A 23,394-nucleotide genomic window follows, 5' to 3' on the forward strand; every position below is an offset into this window, starting at 1 on the left:
AAAAATGGTTTTGTTTTCTCTGATAGAATTTTAACTCTCTATCCTCCTAGAACACTAGCATAACAATGAGGCATGCTGAAGTGGGTAAAGTTATACTGGCAGATCCTGTTTGACCCAATTATCACTGAATCTTGTGTTCCTCAATGAACAGAAAAAAAAAAATTCTGTTTGGGACAGTGTGGAATGGTTAGCACTAGTTTCCTACTGCTGTATCCCCACTGAAAAGATTTTCCTTTGCTATCTTGTCCAAAAGACAATAATAAGTTAATTGAAAACTCCCCAAAAGTGAGGGGAAGTTTGACACCAAGCACTATAGCAAGAGTTTATAAAGGAAGGTTTCCCCTTAAGGACTCGTTTACATCAGGTGTGCTGGTCTAAACTTGGCGGTCACATTTCCCTACTGAGTCAATCGTAGTAGTATAAATAAGCAGACCACACCGTACCTGACTAGGGGAGAAATACCATCAATTATATCAAAAGTCAGCTGCCTGCAGTGCAAGATGACTGCAAACTGGGCCCTGATGAGGAATGGACGAAGCCAGAGACTAATGCAGGCCATAGATGGGTCGAAAATCGGCCGATTTTTCGGCCGAAAATAAAATCGGCCGATTTTCGGATCGTTAGTGGGCGATTTGGTCGGCCGTTTTTCGGTATTTTGGCCGTTTTTTTTTTCCGGTAAAGTTGGAAAAAAATCGGCTGATTTTGCCGATCGGCCGATTTTCGCGGCAATTAGTGGGCAAATCGGCCGATTTTTTACCGATAAAAAAATCTGCGCATGAGCAGTGACCTGCAAGAGGAAGACAAAAAGAAGAAAAAGAAGAAGAGGAAGACGATGAAGAAGAGGATGAAGTAGAAGAAGAGGAAGAAGAAGAGGATGAGGATGAAGAAGAAGAGGATGAAGAAGAGGATGAGGATGAAGAAGAGGATGAGGATGAAGAAGAGGATGAGGATGAAGAAGAAGAAGAGGATGAGGATGCAGAAGAAGAAGAGGATGAGGATGATGAAGAAGAAGAGGAGGATGATGAAGAAGAGGAGGATGATGAAGAAGAAGAGGATGAGGATGAAGAAGAGGATGAGGATGAAGAAGAAGAAGAAGAGGATGAGGATGAAGAAGAAGAAGAAGAGGAGGATGAGGATGAAGAAGAAGAAGAAGAGGAGGATGAGGATGAAGAAGAAGAAGAAGAGGATGAGGATGAAGAAGAAGAAGAAGTAGGATGAAAATAAGAAGAATTCCAGTCCAGCAAAAAGTGTCTCTGCAGAGAGCTCCGCTATTTCTGACAGTTCTCTGACAGTTCCTTGACATTTACAGCGGTTGAAACATTGTATCTATTTGTTTCCGAATAAAAACATCTGTATCCTAAATGGAAACAAATAGATACATTGTTGCAACTTCTATAAATGTCAAGGAACTGTCAGAGAACTGTCAAAGAAATAGCAGAGCTCTCTGCAGGGACACTTTTTGCCGGCTCTAGACGGGTAGAAAATCGGCCGATTTTTTTTACCATTGATGGTAACGTCGGCCACTTGAACAACCGATTTTTCGTTTTTTAAAAGAAAAATCTGCAGTTTTTCTCCCCATCTATGGCCTGCATTATTTTCAGTAATCCATAATCAATTACCCAGTTTGTAAAAAAAAAAAAAAAAAAAGATTTATTTTTTTTTAACTTCCCTGTAAAACACCTTTCCTGAGGTACATCACAGGGCACTAGAGAATTAATTCTCATGCACAATGGGCATTTTTACAACTGTTGTTTTGGGCATCAGGAGTATTTTTCTATAGCTAGTAAACTCCCAAGCATGCTATCGTATGTGTCCAATCACACACAGGCTTTTATCAGCGTTTTTTGGCAGAGGCATTTTCGGGCTGGAAAAGTAAACATAGAACTACTGCGTTTGAGAAGGAGTTTTTCAGCTGTAAAAACAGTCTAATGCTGCAAGACACAGCTATCCAGCGTTTATGAGCCTCAAGTTTTTGTGGAATATAGTTTTGCTAAAGACACTAAAAAACTACGATATGTAACATCCAGTGTGCATGAAGCCTTACACCACTGGGTTATATGTGCCACTTCCTCCACCTTGACTTAGCCCTGCATAACCATACCCAATCCCAGCATTGCCTCTGTTTTGTAAGCAAGAAATATCGGAGTGAAACAAGAGGGGAGTCACCTGTGTCTTGTGCAAGAAAGATTTTACAGGTAGCTAAAAAGTCCTCTCTTAAGCATATGCCACAGGATACAAGAGAGTAAATCCTGAGGGACTTTCAAAATCAATCCCAAGAGGGGCTGGCAATAGCAAACAGCAGCTAACAAGCCCACCAAGAAACTAACAAAAATAAAAGTCAAGACCTCACAGGGTCGCTTGGAAGACCTTTCTGACCAAGGCCAGTGTCCAAGGAAGCCGGTACATCCATCTGGTAAACCTTGTCAAAATGTATGCAGAAGACCAGGTGGCAGTTTTATAGACCTGGGAACCTTAGGCATGATGCTGGAAAGTCCATGACGCATTGACACTTCTGGTGGAGCGAGCCTTCACAGGGAAAGTAGGGGGGACCTTTTTACCCTCATACACCTGAGTAAGGATCTGCCAAATCCATCTAGAAACTGTAAATTGATAGGCAGCCTGTCCCTTATGGAAGCCTTCAGGTAACACAGAGGGACAGGCTGAGGAATCCAGGCTGTTGCTACAAGATAAAATTGCACAGCCCTAATTATATACAGGCAGTGGAGAGCAATCTATTTGGAATGCTTAGGAGCCAGACAAAAGGACGACAACACTTGTCCTGATTTAAATAAAATACCAAGACCACCCTAGGGAGACAGTAGTTTGGAGGCCATAAAACAACCCTGTCCTTGAAGAAAATAGGAAAGGATTGTTTATAGGAAAAGGATGCAAGCTAAGACACACTTCTGATCAAAGTGACAGCCACATGAAAGGCAACCTTGTATGATACAAGAGGAAGAGCAATGTTCCAAACATGGGCAAATGGTGGCCTCTGAAGGACTGACACCAGAAGGCTAATGTCCTACAGAGTCAACAGAAAGCTTAGCGATGGGTACAATGTGAACCATCCTTTGTAAAAAGACTAAAACCAAGGAATAGAAAAGCTAGCGGTTTCTGAAAAAGCAACAAGGCAGAAACTTTATTAGTCCCTTCAGGGCCAGGGTCTTATCCATTCCTGACTGAAGAAAGGATAAAACCCATGCCGTGGACTATTTCCAGGGATGAAGATTGCCCCTTTTGAACCCAGCAGTTTACTTTCCACATGCGGTGGAAAGCCCTTTGAGATCCATGACATGGGGGGAGAGGCATGAACATGGTGCTGTGAGTGCACGGTGGGAAGGAGCTCCAGACGCTAGTAAGCTGGGAGGCTGCCTAGTGCGGGACTGACACCCTGCGGCCGCAGAGCATCGGGATCCCGGAGGTCAGATTACGTAGTGCCGGCTCTCCTGTCCTGCTCCTGTCTATGCTGCCTGGCTACTGAGACACACCTGGGAAGTGCCAGTCCTCCCTACCTGGGGGGAGAGGAGCGCTGGGTGTCGGCACCTGCTCTGTGTGCCCTGTTTAATCAGGAGCGGTGGAAGGCAACGGCACCTGCAGTGGAGAGGAGAAGTGGCCAGAGGGATCTGTTGGAGGAGCAGCCCCTGGAGCCTCCAGAGGGATCAGAACCAGTCGGCGGCTTGTGGAGGTGTGCTGAGCCTGTAAGAGGAAGGAGTCCCCAGAGAGGTCGGATCCTGGAGAGATCCTAGGAGGGACCGCAGGGGGGATCTCCATGGTGAGAACAGAGACCTCGAGACACCCGCTAGCACATGACTCTGTAGATATGCTGGAATGAAGAATCCCTCACCTAGGTCACCCCACAAGGAGACAGAGCACCAAGAGCGGATGGAAATGGTGAGTCAACAATGGATAGACACTTATACTAATATCGTTTTGTTTCTATTATAAGTGATTGGACATTTGAGAGAAGGGACCATGCGGGTGAAAGAAGAAAGTCCTGGGTGATCTCAAAAGGTCACGTTAAGTGTCTTTAAGGAAGTGTGTCAATATTATATTTTTGCCTAAATCTATCCAGGTCTGTTCACCGGACGGTGACCATCTAGAAGGAGGGGCCTTATATAGAGCAGTGCATAAATTACTTTTGGAGAAACCCAATCAATATGAAGAGAAGATCCGCCAAGGGAGGAGGGGCAAAAACCCCTCAAATAGAACTTAAACACGAGTATAATTAAGAAATACATGCCAATATAAGAAAAAAGTCCTGAGGTACATGGTCCAGAAAACCAACAGGAAAGAAGTAAAAAGTACGACGCAGAACAATCTAGTCTATTAGAATTGCAGGATGGAAATTTAATGAATGAGTCTATAAATTCCGACAATGTAATAAAACAAAAAGGGAGGGACCAACAGGTGCTTTACCCCAAATTCCTACAAAAAGTGAGATGGCAAAATGTTCGCTAAGCTAGAATGTTCCATAAAAAAAGAAATGGCGGTGATTCACAAGGACCTAGGACGAATGTTAACAAGAATAGAAGAAGAAAAAGGAGGCAAAAGTCCAGCAGATTAGCAAATTGGAAATGCAAGTAGAAGAGAAGGGAACAAAGGAAGCCATCATATAAATTAGAGGATCAAGAAAACAGAGAGAGGAGGAATAATTTGAGGATTCGGGGTCTAGCAGAAGATACAGGAGAAGAGGACCTGCGGGAAAAAATAAAGAGTGTGCTTAACCCCGTTAGGAATATCAGACATAGACCCTTTAAATATTGAGAGAGTATAAAGAATTAGACGTCGACCAGGAATCTCGTCAGAGTTCCCAAGAGATGTGATTGTCTGCTTCCACCATTATGAAGATAGAGAGAGAATATAGAAAGAACTACGGGAGACCTCTGAAATAAAATTTGGTGAAACAAACTTGCAGATTTATGTGGCCGCAGCTTCCGAGACTCTAGCTAGAAGAAGAGTACTGAAACGGTTGATAGGCCGGATGAGAGGAGAAATTTTGATATATCTGGGGGTTCCCGGCGTCATTGATCGGGTGGATAGAAAGGAAAATCGGCAAGACAGATTCCCAGAGGAATTAAGAGACTTCTGTGAAAAATTGCAATTGCAGACTGTTGACATAGTGGGGTGGTCAGAGGAGTCAAATGAGAGAACAGAGTTAGGAAATGAGAAATGGCAGCAAGTGAATAAAAGAAGGTAGAGGGAGGTGGGGGAAGAGAGAGGAGAAAGAGGGAGAGTTTTTTTTTTTTTTTTAGTCCCCCCTCTCTTTTTTTTTTCCTCTCTCTCTCTCTCTCTCTCCTCCCTTCCCCCTTTGCTCTCTACTCGGTTCCAGGGAATAACCTTTAGTAAGATATTTTAGGAATGGTAGGGCGTCTGGAGGCCTTTTCAGGGATCTAAGTAGAAGGAAAAAAAAGGAAAGCCCCCATGCTGAGAGCAGGGGGTCAGGACTGGCATGCATGTTCAGAGCCATACCCCAAATCAGGAATCACTAGTGAGGGGGTCCCACGTCAGATTCCAGGGCATTATAAAGGCCAGGGAGATTTTAGGAGGGGGGGGTGGGGGGGGGGGGGGGGGTAATTGGGGATAGAGTTGCTGTCCATGAGTTGAATAGCTTTTGTTTCCCTACCTGTAAACGGAAATATAGAGCTGAAGAGAAATAGTTAACAGACATGAGTTGGATTACTATTATGACTTATAATGTGAAAGGTCTTAATTCTCCGACTAAAGATATAAGATACTTAGGGAACTGCACCAATACTCCATAGATATGGTTTTCTTACAAGAGACACATCTTCTGCATGATACCAATGTGAAGTTCTATTCGAGGTACCATCCAACCTGGTATTACGCGGATCCTCCAATAAAGAACACCAAAGGAGTTGCAATAGGATTTGCAAAAAAATATAGACTTTGAGGTTGAGGAAAAAAATGGTAGATCCAGAGGGTCGGTACTTAGCCGTAAAAGGGAAAATGAAAGAACAAATATATACATTGGTTAATATCTACTGTCCAAATAAAAATCCAGAGGGTTTCCTCTTAGATTTGCTTAGGAAAATTATTGAATTTAAGACGGGTATTGGCAGGGGACTTTAATTGTTGCTTGGATCCATGGATGGATGCGTCCGAGTGGTCAGAGGGAGGGAGGTAGAAAATTGAGAAGGGTGAAAAGGTGGCTTCATCAAAATCAATTAATAGACTCCTGGAGAGTAAAAACACCCCAGAGAAAGACATTATACCTTCTCTTCTGCGCAAGGATCGTTTTCACGTTTGGACTATGCACTAATAGAGCATAGACAATTAGAAGACTTGGTTAAATCAGACATAGAGATTATATCCGTTTCAAATCATGCCCCTGTCACGGTTAGATTACGGGTGGGAGGTGAGGGAAATAAGATGGCTATGTGGAGACTAAATGAGACACTTATACAAGACCCTGAAATAAAAAAAAGGGAAGAGTTAGAGCAATTTTTTGCTCTGAACGAAACCGAGGAACTCTTCAGTGGCTACTATATGGGAGGCACATAAAGCCTATATGAGGGGAATCTTGATTACTGCAAGGACAAAAAAAAAAAGAAGAAGATCGAGAGAAGAAATTAAAGGAGGTAATTGAAGAGTTATATGAACTAGAACAGGCACATAAAAAAAGCAGGATACAGATTTCCATTTGAAGATCACCCTTAAAAAGAGAAGAACTGAAGGACTAAGTAGAAGAGAAAACAAGGAAAGTCTTTAACAGAGAGTGACAAAGGAAAGATACCAGGTGGAGGAATAGACCAGGAAAACGTACGATGAAAATATAGAAACAAAAGAAATAAAAAAATTATATAGAGAAAATCAAGGATGATGATGGGGAATTGATCTACTCAACCACTGGTATCGCTGACGAGTTTTATAGTAGGCTTTATAAGATGAACCCTATAAATCAAAAAGTAACAGAGGAAGAGATGAAGAGGAGGAGATAAAGAGGAGAAGGCAAGAATTTTTAAAGGCGGTAGATCTACCAAGAATTGCAGAAGATAAACTAGCATCCCTATAACGGGTAATCTCCCAGGAAGAAATTAGAGTGGCCCTGAAGAGTTCGGTAGGAGGAAAAAGAGTCCTGGCCCTGATGGTTAGAGAGGAATCATTGCACGCATATATAACAATTATGCTTAAAGAGGGGAAAGATAGTTCACAATGCGCCAGCTATAGACCTATATCTCTATTAAATACTGATACTAAATTGTTTGCAAAAGTACTAGCTACCAGGATGAAAGAACTGATGCCAGAGTGGATACATCTTTATCAAGTGGGATTTATCCCAGGAAGGGAAAGAGTCAATGGTTTAAGAACACTGCTCCTTTTGCAAAAAGTAAAAATAGGCAGGCAGCCGACAATTATATTGCCAATCGATGCAGAAAAAGCCTTTGATAGGGTAGACTGGGGATTTATCAATACGTTCGAGGCAATTGGACTAGGAGAAAAAATGGTGAGGTGGATAAAAGGGCTTTATAATAGACCATCAGCAGCTGTGAAGGTTAATGGGTCCTTGTTGGGGAGCTTTAGAATGTATAATGGAACCAGATAGGGATGCCCATTATCCCCTATGTTTGTCTTATCCCTGGAACCACATTTGGCGTCGGTAAGAAAGAGTATAGATATCACTGGAATTAAGATAGGAGAAGTAAAACATAAGGTAGCAGCGTACGCAGACGTTATGTTGTTTTATATTGTGAATCCTAGATTGACGTTGCCTAATTTAATGGGATTATTAAAACACTATAGAGAGCCATCTAATCTAAAAATAAACCCCACAAAATCTGATATTTTAAATATTAATATATCAAAGGCGGAGAGGATGGCCTTACAAGAAGATTTCCCATTTACATGGAGGGAAAAGGAATTAGGCTATCTGGGAATACAGTTAACCTCCTCAATAAAGGATTTATATCAAGTTAATTATATCCTATTAATAAATTAAGTAAAAGATGAGTTGAGAAGACATTCAGTAGGGTGGGTGTTGGATTGGGAGTATTAATCTGGTTAATACTGTAAGTGTCCCAAAAATACTGTATAAGTTTCAAATGCTCTCAATATATTTACCCGGATCCTTTTTAGGACAATAAGAAAATTGAGATTGAAGTTCATATGGGTTAATAAGAAACCAAGAATTAAGTATGAAACTTTATGTTACAATAAAGAGAAAGGAAGATTAAATCTGCCAAATATGAGGAAGTATTACATGTCGGTGTTGGGTTAAAATGGAAGGAATATTAAGTAATACACAATTAGAGAGGATCATTTGGATCCCACGAAAATTTTGGGTTATAGATTAATATAGTAGCACACTGAAATGGGAAGTGTTGAGAATTTGGGATGGTTTACACACATCAATGGGGTGGAAGTATAACTCATTATTGTTGCCCCTGGTGGACACAGATTTTCTTCTGCCTGGGAGAGAAAATATTTCAGGGAAATGGTTTAAAAATAGAAATGCACGGTTAAGGGATATAGTAGAGTAAAGGAAGTTGTGCATTTTCAAGAATTAAAGAGTAAAAAGGATTTTTTTTTGTATTGGATGATCTGAGATACTTTCAATTGGGACATTTTGTCTGAGTGTTTTCCCAGCCATTGAGGATGCCAGAGGACATGCTTCCATTTGAAAAAACATTTTGAGTTCCAAGATAGTATATAAACAGATAACTTCTGGGATTTATAAGATTTTAATCGAATTGATGGGAGCTGAACCTCCATCATTCTTGGATAAATGGGAAATAAAATAAATGACCAACAGAAGATTAAAATATTTAAGTTAACGCACGGGGTGTTGAATATGAACACAGTTGAAATTAATTATAAATGTTTATCTATATGGTATTGTACACCAAGTGTAGCACATAGACACCGAGGAGAGATATCACCAATGTGTTGGAGGGGATGTGGGGCTATGGGGACAATGGCTCACATTTGGTGGGATTGTCCAAAAATACAGTAGTTTTGGCAAGATATAATTCAATATATGCAGGAGATTCTAGGGACACCTGTTCAGAAGGATCAGTGGGCGTGTCTTTTTTATAAATCAGAGATGTCAGTGAAACAATATAAAAACAGTATATTATATCATCTGATTAGTGCAGCAAAAAGTTTAATTCCCAAATTTTGGCAGGTCCAGGACCCTCCAACATTGAGGAATTGGATAGATAGAATCAAATATATTAATAGGATGGAAAAGTTACGTCATATGGAGGAAGATAAAATGGAAAAACTTAGAAAAGATTGGAGTGGGTGGAATGAATTTAAAACATCTGAAAAATATCTTAAAATGTGGGGTGCCCCGGTAGCAGAGTTGGAGAATCAAACTGGTTAACTAGATAATAGAAAATAGGGTCATAGACATAGATTGGTAAACAGGGAATGAAGGAGATGGTAAGAACTACTTGGACAGGGGTATCTGTTTTGGGAGGGGAATGATTAGGGGGGGTGGGATGGGGGTTAAAGTTATTTTTCTTTGAGTAAGGTTTAAGTTGTGATAATTGTTATATGACTGATTTATGTACCGCAATAAAATTTAATAAAAGATATAATAAATAAAATTAAATTAAAAAAAAAGAAGAAGAAAGCCCTTTGAGATGAGGGCTTCTGACCTTTGGCAAGGTGGGAAGCAACAAGTCTGGAAAAACCACTGCCCCTCAGGACAAAGCCAGTGACTGTGAAGCAGGATTGAACATGGGATGTTGGGAAAGAAAGTACAAACAATCAGGTAGGGCCCATGGACATCCTTCTACGAGTCTAAATAGGTCTAAGTACCACGTCCTTCTTGGCCAATTCAATGCAATGAAAATCACCAGTAAACCTTCCCTCTCTATCCTCCAAAACAGATGAGGTATGAGCAAGGGGGAGAATGCATAAATCAGCTTAAAGGAATTTCACAAAGTGACTAGGGCAGTGTTTCTCAACTCCAGTCCTCATGGACCCCCAACAGGTCATGTTTTCAGGATTTCCATTATTTTGCACAGGTGATTTGATCAGTTTCACTGCCTTAGTAATTACCACAGCTGTTTCATCTGAGGGAAATCCTGAAAACATGACCTGTTGGGGGTCCATGAGGACTGGAGTTGAGAAACACTGGACTAGGGCATCCACCCTAAAGGCCCAAGGATCCCTGGACCTGGACATGAACCTGTTCATTTTGTGGTAGAGTCTGGATCCCAGTAGGTGCAAGTCTTGCACACCCCTCCCCCCCCCTCCAGTGAATGCAACCCCTCTGCTCTCTGGGATACAGCTGTCAGGGGGTTAAGCAATCCACTTGCCAATTTTCCTTGCTGGAATGTGCACCATGAACAGGACCAGAATGTGAAGTTCCATCTGAGTCAGACTGAATTCCACCACTCAGAGAGCACACTGGTTCTGCAGTGATGATTTATGTATGACACTGCCCTCACATAATCAGACTGGACCCCAACTGGCAGTTCCCAGAGTAGGGGGGTATTGTGTGGTACTCTTCTTAGGGTAGGCTAAATTGACCTGAACTCCAAGATGTCCAGATTGGTATCTGTGCCTCAAGTGACAACCACATCACTTGATTTGACAAACAGTTCAGGACACCTCCCCAGACTGGCAGGCTGGCTTCTGCCGTCATACCTTCCAGACCACAGGGAGAAATCTCCAGAGAAAAGCTGGATGAGCACCAATCTAAGGCCAACTTGGTTTGGCTCTCAGGAATGTCGCAAGCTAAGTTTAGGTTGCAAGAATCTTGAATGAAACTCTGTATATAGGAGTATCTCAAGGCTACCATCAAAGTAAGGACCCGAATGCAAAGGCGAAAGGGATGTTTTAGGGAATTTAACTACCAAACTCTGGACCAGGGGATTCAAAGCACTTCCAAGGAAAGAAACACACGTCAGGGCCATGTGCAGGCCCAGATACTCAAGGCAGTGCAACATTTCAGCCAGATATTTTGCAAATGTCCACACTTGCAGAAGGGGGATGCCCATTCATTGGAAAGGTATTTTTTGCCTCTCTTAGCAGTACCCGTGTTTGGGTTCCAGGATATCTTCTGAAAGAAAATCTTCTGCTCAGCCCAAGTTCTGAAAGAAACAAAACCTTTCTGGGTGACTGATGAAATGAAGACTGATTTTGCATTACAGGCTTCACTCGCTTCTCGAGAGGTGAGAGTGTTCTTTCTTCCTGTAATCATTTGGATAAAATGCATCCAAGGCATTGCTGAAGTTTGCACCCTAGAAAAAGGTATGCTTTTCCATTTGCTTCTTGCAAAAAGTAGGAGTTTAGCCATAGCTCTTGCCTCAAATGAACCAAAGTCCAATAGGAGGAAGAATTAGAAGTGACAGTCGCTGCTGCTCTGAAGATCTGATCATTGAATTAAGAGTCCAAAGTATGGGTCTTCAAGGATCATGAAATCAAGCCCAAGTGCAACAGTAAATTAGCCCAAAGACTAAATTACATTTTAAAAGGAGTTTGTCAGGTTAATATAAATTGCATGTTCGTTTTTCATATTTACCAGTCTAAGCCATGTTTTCCATGCCAACTTTAATTGCTCCACTGAAAAACAAGTCAGTTTCAGATATACAGTGAAGGAAAAAAGTATTTGATCCCCTGCTGATTTTGAATGTTTGCCCACTCACAAAGAAATGATCAGTCTAAAAATCGAATGGTAGGTGTACTGTAACATAGAGGGACAGAATAGCAACAAAAAATTCAAAAGAAATGCATGTCTAACAAATGATGCACTGATTTGCATGTTCATGAGGGAAATAAGTATTTGATTCCCTTCACAAAACATGACTTAGTACTTGGTGGCAAACCCCTTGTTGGCAATCACAGAGGTCAGACGTTTCCTTTAGTTGGCCACCAGGTTTGCACACATCTCAGGAGGGATTTTGGCCCACTCCTCTTAGCAGATCCTCTCCAAGTCTTTAAGGTTTGGTAGCGGACGTTTGGTAACTCAAACTTTCAGCTCCCTCCACAGATTTTCAATCGGATTTAGGTCTGAAGAAAACTTAGAAAAGATTGGAGTGGGTGGAATGAATTTAAAACATCTGAAAAATATCTTAAAATGTGGGGTGCCCCGGTAGCAGAGTTGGAGAATCAAACTGGTTAACTAGATAATAGAAAATAGGGTCATAGACATAGATTGGTAAACAGGGAATGAAGGAGATGGTAAGAACTACTTGGACAGGGGTATCTGTTTTGGGAGGGGAATGATTAGGGGGGGTGGGATGGGGGTTAAAGTTATTTTTCTTTGAGTAAGGTTTAAGTTGTGATAATTGTTATATGACTGATTTATGTACCGCAATAAAATTTAATAAAAGATATAATAAATAAAATAAAATTAAAAAAAAAGAAGAAGAAAGCCCTTTGAGATGAGGGCTTCTGACCTTTGGCAAGGTGGGAAGCAACAAGTCTGGAAAAACCACTGCCCCTCAGGACATGACTTAGTACTTGGTGGCAAACCCCTTGTTGGCAATCACAGAGGTCAGACGTTTCCTTTAGTTGGCCACCAGGTTTGCACACATCTCAGGAGGGATTTTGGCCCACTCCTCTTAGCAGATCCTCTCCAAGTCTTTAAGGTTTGGTAGCGGACGTTTGGTAACTCAAACTTTCAGCTCCCTCCACAGATTTTCAATCGGATTTAGGTCTGAAGACTGGCTAGGCCACTCCAGGACCTTAATGTGCTTCTTCTTGAGCCACTCCTATGCTGCCCTGGCCGTGTGTTTTGGATCATTGTCATGCTGGAACACCCATCCACGACCCATTTTCAATGCCCTGGCTGAGGGAAGAGGTTCTCACCCAAGATTTGATGGCACATTGCCCCGTCCATCGTACCTTTGATGCGGTGCACTTGTCCTGTCCCCTTAGCAGAAAAACACCCCCAAAGCAGAATGTTTCCACCACCATGTTTGACAGTTGGGATGGTTTTCTTGGGGTCATAGGCAGCATTCCTCCTCCAAACACGGCGAGTTGAGTTGATGCCAAAGAGCTCGATTTTGGTCTCATCTGACCACAACACTTTCAACCAGTCCTCCTCTGCATCATTCAGATGTTCAGTGGCAAACTTCAGACGGGCCAGGACATGTGCTTTCTTGAGCAGAGGGACCTTGCGGGCACTGCAGTATTTCAATCCTTGTCGGCATAGTGTGTTACCAATTGTTTTCTTGGTGACTGTGGTCACAGCTGATCATTGACAGTCCACGAGGTGAGATCTTGCATGGTGCACCAGACCTAGGGAGACTGACATTTGTTTTGTTTCTTTCATTTGCGAATGATTACACCAACTGTTGTCACCTTCTCACCAAGCTGCTTGGCGATAGTTTGGTAGCCCACTCCTGCCTTGTGTAGGTCTACAATCTTGTCCCTGACATCCTTGGACAGCTCTTTGGTCTTTGACATGGTGGAGAGTTTGGAATCTGATTGTTCCTGTGGACAGGTGTCTTTCATACAGGTAAAAAAATTAGATTAGCACTACTCCCTTTAAGAGACTGCTTCTAATCTCAGCTTGTTACCTGTATGAAAGACAACTGGTAGCCAGAAATCCTGCTGAGTGATAGGGGATCAAATACTTATTCCCCTCATGAACACGCAAATCAGTGCATCATTTGTTAGACATGCATTTCTTTACATTTTTTTGTTGCTATTCTGTCTCTCAGTGTTACAATACACCTACCATTTGATTTTTAGACTGATCATTTCTTTGTGAGTAGGCATATATTCAAAATCAGCAGGGGATCAAATACTTGTTTTCTTCACAGTAGACCCCTTCAAAAAACATTACAAGCTCTGATTAGCTAAACTGAGAGACAGGGAAGCAAAGAGATGTTCAGCTATGGAGGGGAACATTAAAGTGAACCTTTTGCTTTGCCCTGCATGGGGAAGAGTATAGGTGAGTCTGAGAAATTAAAACACCTGCCCCTTATAGACACCATTCCAGCATCCACCAATGTCTTGCAGCAACATGGAAGGTGTATGAAGGACATTCAAGTCAAACCGGGACTTTTGAGTTTATAAAATAAAAGACTACATTTCAAGGAGTGGAAACTGCATTTATTTTTCTACATACTCCCCTGCTACATTTATACACAGTTAAGGGGATGCCTGGAAAGCCTCAGCATAGAAAGATTTGTCAGTAAGCCTGAACCATCCTAGACAGCCTGCTTCACTTCGTCCTCATGGTGTTCACCGTTCCCACAGAAAGATTTGTCTCCTGTGCAATTTTACAACAGGTTATGCATCGATTATCCAGAATCAGGCGTTCATGCACTGAATGTTCACAGAAATGACTGCAGTAGGCTGGAAATCACCATGGCCAGGATCGTCACTGACAGACATGGGGACATCTTTGAAACGTTTACACCATTCAAATGCCTTACTATGGCTGAGCGTTTTATCAACGTACTGTGCTTGAAGACTACTGTAGATATCTGTGGGTTTTTCGCCTTTAGTTACAAGAAACTTCATCACCATACTCTGTTCCATGCATGCACCAACACTGCTATCTGCCATCTTGATTAACGATCTCTGGACTGTGAGTAACAGAACACCCTTGCCACCTACTACTGCATGTACTACAGCCATGCTAGCATCCCTTTTTATACCTGTAAAATTAGAACTCCCAGTTTGACTTGAACACCCCTCGTATTTACATACAAAACTCAAACTGTTGCCTAATGAACCAAATCACACTTTTTCTGACAGCATCTTACCACCCTGAACACAACTGCTACTCTGCTGAACCTGCTGACTTGAAGGTACATGCTGACCCTGAACAATGCAAAATAAGACAGGCATTTACACCACTGCAAGTTGTCTTAGCCGCTGTGATTCAGTTTAGAAAAGGAAAAATAATAAGTGCATATCTACCTGCTGTTGCCTTTGAAATCTGGGTGGGATGAGTTTCTGGTGCTTGCCAAAATCCTGCACAGCATTATTAGATTCTGTGTACTCTTCCTCACTGCTTGCATCACCTCCTCTGGGTACTGTGGGAAGCTCCTCCTCCAAATTATCAGGCGGTGCTTCGTGGGAGTACTCTAAGTAGAAAATAAATAAAAACAATAAAATAAAACATAAAAAAACAAAAGAAACAAAATCGTAACCTGAATATATCACACTATGTATGTGATCATGTGCCAACTACACATGTACAGTAATTGCATGACTTTGCAAAATAAATGTAAAAAATTTAACTCATCCTAACATTTGCACACGGTTTTTCCATATAGTACAGTGAGTGAATGCTGTTGGCTTAGGATGGAGGTGTGTCACTGGCAGGCTCACCAGATGAAAATTGGGGGGGAGCTTGGAAAAGGAAAATTAATGCAATCGCCACATCTAAAGACTGGTAAGCTGCAATACATTGCATTCATATTTAGCATTTAGAGAAACTTTTAATGAAACCTGTACTAATGGTGACCTGTCCTTCTAAACATGCTAGTTGCCATAGCATCATGCAGGTCCAGTAGCTTTACTGACCCAGAACAAGTCTGCAGATCACTTTTCTTCTGGAAAATGCTTGCACTGTGGTAATAACTCAAAATATTAATTCCAGATACAGTCAAAAAAAGTTTTCAGCAATGGAAGAATTCCCCAGGGACATGTTTCCTTTAAAAGTGTCAAGTACAACAGTAGTTGTGGGCAGCACTAATTTGTTCTGATTTTATAAATTGTATTGTGTTCTTTCATTTTTTAACATAGGATTACTTGTCCAGTCTGTTATTCCAAAGCCTTCAAGCTGCACCTTCAGGTGTTGTCACCCCTGCTGCAAAATCATGAAGACAAAAATAATTTTTAAAGCATCCTAATTCATATAGTTCAAGGGAAAATATTTAAAATGTAATTTTAAGACAGGCAAATATAAAAAAATACTACATAAATATTTTGTATTTTCCAATTGTAGGCAGCAGGTCCCAAGGTCCACAGTTTTGCAACAATTACCTGGATAGCCTTAGTCTACAACTATCCTTAGTCTACTACTATGCTGTGAAAACCTTGTGTATTGTGATCTCCTGTTCCGTCTTTCCACAACACACAGCTGAAGGAGTCTGAGCAAAGGCACACCCCTTTCCCTCTCTTAGTTCCCAAGGCTGGGGTGCTCAACTTGCGGTCCTCTGAGGACCTTGACCTCAAACTGAATGCAGGAGTTTTGGTGCTCTTTCATAAAGTGCATAACACCTACAAGATACAATAGAAGTCTATGGCTAACCTGTAGAAAAGATGAAGGTGCGATGTGCTGCACCCGCGGTGTGGATAAACCATAGCACATCAGTGTGAAAGCAGCCTTATAGGGGACTTGGGACAGTAAGGGCTCATCTACATTAGTGGTTTGGGGCCGGTTGATAGTTATAGTTGAGATGTGTTTTTACCACACCCTCCAACCACTTTCTAGCATCAGGGGTTGCAATGGTGACCCCGCCCCATGCTCCAGGGGGCCTGTGCAGCCCCCATTACATTCTCTTTAACACTTAGACAGGAGGGGTGGTGGGAGTGGCATATATAGAAACTGATCCTCTTCATTTAACTCCTGCAACTGCTGAAAGCAGATTTTTCTCTTTGGCATTGAGCTGCTGCAGAAGGAAAACGTTCATTATGCTATACAAAATAAAAATTTCAAAATTCGGAACGATTTCATTTTATTCTGTCCCACGACCGGTTACCAAATCACCCAAGTTGCTCTCGCTCTTGAGTTGAGCAGCCCTGTACTAAGGAGTGCTATTTTCAGCCAGAACGATGTGGTCAAAATGTGAGCTGCAAGGTCTGTAAATTGTAGTGAAAAAAACAAACAAACAAAAAAACACGAAAATAATTTGAGAAAAAAGAAAAAAAAAAAAACAAAAAATATTAGAATCCCTTACATAGTCTAGCACTAAAAGTGAAGATGTGTCAACTCTAAATGCCCAATCAGACTTGTGTACTGTGGTAAAATGCAATGCAGCACACATGCCATGGTGCCATTTATTGGGAACAGCAATTGTGGTACACTGCTTTCCGATAGCATAATGTGCATTTTTTGAACTGTTGCAGTGCAAGACAAAGCCAATCATAATGATCAGAATGCCCTAGCACAAGCAAACACCAGTTGACAGCAATAGTGTGGAAAGGGCTTCAGCATTCCAAATTGCAAGCAGACACATATACAAGCTTGTAAAGAGTTCCCCAGTAGGCATAGGAGAACTCAAACTAACTTCAGTTTCCAAAGTTGCACTTAGCCCCCATCTTGACATCTATCATTGCAACATGTGACGGATGGCCTCAATGTCTGACTTAAATGCAAAGTTCACCTTTCTGAACATGTTACACCCATATTTAGGGTGTAACCCATAAAATGTTCAGCATCCACCTTCTTCCCCTCCCTGTGAAAGTGAGCAGGGGATTTTCTCCCTGCACCAGCTCTCACACTTTGAAAACAGCACAGGGCTCCACCTACACTGCCATATCATTTATTCACAGTTTCCTGTGAATGGACTACAAGTACCATCAGTCCCTGTGGCTGTCAGCTAGTAGTTCTCAAGGAACTGCAAGGGCGCTGGTGAGCACTCTTGTAGTCTATTGATCTTCCTACTCTCAAGCAACTGCCTGCCCTGTATCAGTGTAATGACAGTCTGCTGGTAAAAATATGTGCATTTAGTTATTTTTTTCCTATGGCTCCTGTAATTTTTTTCAAAAGATGAACTTAGACTTTCAGGCCCATCTCCACACTTTCTTTTATGGTTTTGGATAGAGTGGGATAGTGTTAGAACCCATAATGTTTTTGTTACATTCTATAGCACTGTTGGGGGGAATTCCTCCTCATTTGCTATAGTATACTGCCAGCACACAAGGAAACAAACATCTAGAGACGCTGACATGTATTTTTACACTTCTTGCAGATAGCCAGGTATATTGTTCACAGTTCAAATACAGACATCAGTAACTGAATGAGAGTTCTGACCTGCATACCACTTTCGGCATGAAGCGGCAATGTTTTTAAACATATATTAACCTATACATCAGCTTTAAGTTTTAAAGTGTAACTAAAAGCAAACTTCTTTTTCAGTTTTGGATAGAGTGGAGATGGATTAAACACCTATTAGGTTCTTATAGCCATCCATACCCCCGTTAGGGAGATTCCCACTCTCTATTTGTCTGTTTACCATAATCATTGAAAGTAAAAGAAAATCCCGAATTTTGGGTTGTCCCAGAAAAGTAAGAGTGAATCTTACAATGGGGACAATAATTCTGTTGACTTAGGGGGCCCCCAAGGGACTCCCTTAATTTGCAGGGATTTCCTCTCACTTCCAGTCTTGGCTACGGGACAAGAAATGAAGGTCAACCTATCCAAACGGGACACATGCCAAAAAACAAAAATAAATAAATAATAAATTTTACAGGGGTTATAACCTTCCCTTACTCCATCCAAAATGAAAAAAGTTTTGCCTATAGATCTTTAATGATAAGCCCAATTAACCTTTTAGCAGACTTTCCTGGATGAATAAAGTGAACAGGGTGGCTGAAATACTTTCTTTCCTGGGAAAAAAAGGACTTTAACCTGTTGACGCTGCCTAGAAGCATATATGTGGCCGCTCGACATGTGGGCCTTAACGCCGAGTGGCCACATACTTGCAGCCTTGTTAAAACTATTTACTGTGCTGAGAGCACGCTCCCTGCACAATCGCCAGGAGTGATATTTGCAATTGGAGGCTTTCTGACCATGTGACAGCCAATCACACCGGTCACATAACCCAAAGGCCCGCCTCTGCCTCTTTTAGAACCCTTAAAGGGCAGGGAGGTGGTCACCACCAAAGGGTTAACTTCTAAGAGCTGGCCACATGGCCAAAAGACTAGGCTTTTGGCTAACCATCTGTGTCAACATATACTGTGACCAACATGAACTCTGGTCTTTAAAAGCTAGAATCAAATGTCAAGTCAAACAAAAAGGTAGATGACATTGGCCTTACATCTCTGTAAGAGGACATAGTTATTAACAAGGAAAAGGTCAAAAATATTAGTAGCGGAGTTAGACAGAATTTAGGTTTTTGGTCTCAAAGTCACTCTAGATCAAATATCAGGAATGAATGCAACTGTGCAGTTAGCCTTCAGAGTAAAAGTAACAATTTACCTTAGGAGCAGACATTTTGCATACTGTCTAAATATTCCCAAATTAGTCCATTTGCCTTTAGCTGCTTGCAGACTAATAGGCAAAGACCAGATGAAGAAACATCCAAGCCCATACCTACAGCTGGACTAGTATTGTCACAGCTGATCTGTGAGCAGCTTTCGCTTAAATCAGGGGTCTCCAAATTGCAGCCCACGGGTCGGATGTGGCTCTTTGCTCATCTTTACCCAGCTCTTGGAGCACTACTCCTCCCACCGATACCAACGACGGGCCACTATGCCTCCCACCGATACCAACGAAAGGGTACTATTGATGTAACAAGAAAAGTGCAGCGCTTAAAAAATATATATATGAAGGCAATATAAAGTCTATGCGATATCCGTGGTATAGTCTGCAATAGATGAATGCCCTTCCGGAGTATATACTGCCTCGAAATAATAGCAATGCGCACTCACCAGAAACGCATAGATTATGCGCATGTAGGAATAATCATCCCAGATATCAGATCCATCGAAGACCAAGTGGTGGGCATCCTTCTCACGGTGGGTCATCAAAGTATTAATCCCTCTTCTGGCTGGTATAGGCACCCTTTCTGTGGGAGTAATAGCTCCACAAAGGAGCCCCAAAAAACAGGTGCCAGAGATAGTGTAGTATGTTCTTAGGTGATATTTATTGATCAAAACAGCAGCAGGGCAGTATGCACATCACAACATGTATATAGAAGTGAAAGACAGCATTACTGACCCCAATAAAGATGGCCGCCGGGGCTCCTTGTGGCTCCGGCGACAGGAAGTGACGTCACGCTCTGCACAGCTCCTCCTACATGCGCATAATCTATGCGTTTCTGGTGAGTGCGCATTGCTATTATTTCGAGGCAGTATATACTCCGGAAGGGCATTCATCTATTGCAGACTATACCACGGATATCGCATAGACTTTATATTGCCTTCATATATATATTTTTTAAGCGCTGCACTTTTCTTGTTACATTGATTTATTTATATTCACAAGGTATATTGGTTACCTGAAGTGTACTAGCTACTGTATACATTTGAGAGCGCTCACTACAAATTGCTTTATTCTCGAAAGGGTACTATTCCTCCCACTGACAATGGGGCTCTAATTCCTCCCACTGATACCAATGATGGGGCTTATTCTTCCCGCCGACACCAAAATCTCCTACTGCCCACAGGCGTTGTGTAATTACTTTACCCCAGCTAACCACCAAGTCAGGCATTTTCTACTCCCACTGGCCACAAGCTGGCCCTTCTAAAGTCTGAAGGACAGTAAATTGGCCCTTTGCTTAGAAAATTTGGAGACCCCTGACTTAAATGATGCTCTCTAGAAAGTGGTAATGGTGGCATCTTTATCTTTTCTAATAGAAAGCCCATAATGGGCCCTTGACACAGACGCTTAGAATCTCCACTGGCCAGCAGAGAAGCTTTGCCCTGTGCGCACGCTGTTTACGGTTAGCTGCAGCCAGATTTGTAATTTGCACAATCAATCAATGGCTGCATTGCCACTGTTCCCATGTGACTCTTCATCTGAACAGTTATTGATGGTAAATGCAGTTTGCCTCCAGTGCTGGCATTTCTGTCAGCAGCTAATCGTGCAGTTTGTATGCAGCCATAGCATGGCGTTCATAGACCGTGTTTAGGCACCATGAATGCAGCAGCCTATACACCCATCTGAATGAGGCCTAAAACTCTCATATTCAAGACAACAGATACTCAAATTATCCTGCCTAATTTTTATTCCACAAAAACCCAAAAGGCAAAAAAGGGCCTTGGTTAAAAGTGTTTATTCAAAATTAGAATATTGCACAGCTCAATGATAAACAAATAAATACAGTTAGCAGCAGTGTAAACAAAAACAGGATAAAATCTTATAAAAACCATCTGACAAAATTATAAATAGAGCAGCAAATCGTGATTCCAAAATTAACAAAGGCTTTGTAACAGATTACACAGCAAGGATCATGGTGGAACTCCTTAACGCTAACCTGATCTAGTCGGTTTCTTCAAAAGGTGCCTGAAATTAGAACAAAACTAGTGGAAGCACATTTTTAAAAGTTAAATTCTAGGAAGCTATATAAGAATCAACTAAATCGAATGTATCTATACTGTAAAAAAAATATTACATGTAACCAGGTTAAACATCTAAATTTGTATTCAGAACAGCCTCTTCCAACCTCTTGCACAGCAGGGCTAAGGCTGACAATGCAAGAAGCACCACAGCAAGTCAAGGTGGCTCTGCATCACTGCAGTGTGCTGTCAGTATAATAAATGATCACACTGACAGGTGGAAAACCCAGAGTAATTACTTAACCTGCTGCTACTCTTTCATTGAACAATCAGCAATCTGGGGGTATGTCCAGAAGAAGCTATGCAGCATGGCAGGAAAGTTTAAATATTAAAACTGGTTGGAAAAAAGAAAAAAAAAAAAACTAAAAATCTTTCAAATACAAACGTTCTCAGTTTGCCCCAGTCATGTTCCCAGACGCACAGAAGGAGGGTTTCACTGTAGTCATGCTGTCTTGGAACATTATTAGGGCAAAACCATACATGCAAATTGTCTCCTTTCAAAGAATTTGCAATTCTTTTCAGACCATTTGGAACATGCAAGTTTACATTGTAACCAGGGTTTTCTGCTCACCAGAATGCACCTACACATATATTTGTTATTCGCTGGTGGGAAAGTCAACTTTAAAAAGGCAAGAATATAGTAGGCAATAGCCATTCATAGGATGCGAGTGTAGGGGACTGTAGGGTGGCTATTAACTGCTCACTGCCTCCCTTCTACGCTTGGTAGGGAGTAATTCAGACAGCAGTTTTATTACTCTGCTTGTGAATCAAATGTCAGGCAGAGAAACTGTTAGAGGACAGGGTGCATAAAGATTAATAAAGAGCAGGGAACAGAAGACAGATTATTCACAAATGTGGGGTGGGGGGGGGGGAATCCCCACAAAGTTACTTTTCAATCCCCCTCAAAAAGGCATCTTATGACATGAAGCTCACAATTTTAAAGGGTAAATTTTAAAGGGTAACATTTTGCAAATGTTAGCAAATGTTTCCACAACTTTTTGCTTTTACACCCAGACCAAACCTACACTACACCACTTCTAGGTATACAATGTTGTTGCCTTTGTCCAGACACTGATAGTTTATGCAGCATAAGAGTTTGCACCCATAAATATTTTAAAAAGTCGACTAAGCTGAATGTTGCACTCAGCAAGACCAGCAGCATATGGTTTTTTATTTAAACCTATGAGCATGTAACATCCTGAACCACAGTGAGGCCAGCAAAGAAAGCTTACGGGAAAAAAAAAAAAAAAAATCCTTAGCCTCTTACTGTGTCCTTCAAAAAAGTCCCCAAGAGATACATTTAATGTTGCGATTACCAACTGTGCCACATATAAAAACATCCTTGGACAGATGCTCTAAATCTAGTATCAGATTATCTGTGTTCAAGGTGATACTAAAATGTATTTGCATCTTTTACTTTCCTCATTTATGTTACGTGAATATTTTTCTTGTGTGCTACAGAATGACAACCATTCATTGGGGTTGATTTACTAAAACTCTAGAATGCAAAATCTTGAGCAGTTGTGCATCGTAGCCAGTCAGCCTCTAACTTCACCTTGTTTAGTTAAGCTTTGACAAAAAAAAAAGGAAGTAGATTGGTTTCTATGCAGAGTCGCACTAGTTTTGCACTGTACAGTTTTAGTAAATCAAGCCCATTGTGTTATACCGTCACACATATCCGAGATTAAAATCTTTTCATTTAAAGTACTTGACATGATAAACAATACAGTTTATGCATACCCTTCTGTAGACTGACCTAGGAACACCAAAATGTATCTCAACACTTCACGCTGCCTCCCAGCTGTAGATTTCCCTAGTTTAGTGCCCGCTTACTGCTGAAAATAGATTGAAGTTGCCCCCAACTGGTTGAAGAAAAAAAAAAAAAAAACGTGGTAGGTATCACTAACAGGTGCTAACCAGTTGATGCAGTTAAAGCTGAACTCCAAAGACATAAGCTGAGGGGTGGGCAACAAAGCACTTATGGCAAGAAGGAAATCCTGGGCAAGAGAAACCACCGTTTCTGCTGAAGGGTCCCTGTGCATGGGGACAAACCTATCCACTTTATCACATCCACATCTGTGTCCCCCTCCCTTGACAAAGGTTCTTGAACACCTCCAGGTGTAGAGACCACTCTCCTGGGTTCAGGCGCTGTCAGCTGAGGAGTCCCATGCATTTCAACTGAAGAAGGCACCAAACAAAACGTTTCTAGAGATTAAAGTCGTATTTTGATTT

The 23,394-nt window shown here is 41.5% G+C and overlaps 1 protein-coding gene across 6 annotated transcripts in view; it reads right to left on the reverse strand.

Annotated features, from left to right (window-relative positions):
- PRRC2B (proline rich coiled-coil 2B) overlaps nt 1-23,394 on the reverse strand; it is a 184,117-nt gene that overhangs the window by 83,090 nt on the left and 77,633 nt on the right. For all 6 annotated transcript variants that reach the window (XR_016312413.1, XM_089675126.1, XM_089675129.1 and 3 more), the window contains exon 13: nt 14,851-15,017. Coding sequence is in view for 5 of the 6 variants with exons in the window: in XM_089675126.1 (XP_089531252.1) it covers nt 14,851-15,017 (167 nt within the window). In the remaining variant the exon portion in view is untranslated. The remainder of the gene's footprint in view (nt 1-14,850; nt 15,018-23,394) is intronic.

The sequence above is a fragment of the Staurois parvus genome, unplaced genomic scaffold (assembly GCF_062004578.1).
Source record: "Staurois parvus isolate SC_StPar_1 unplaced genomic scaffold, SC_StPar_1.0 ptg000154l, whole genome shotgun sequence".
NCBI lineage: Eukaryota > Metazoa > Chordata > Amphibia > Anura > Ranidae > Staurois > Staurois parvus.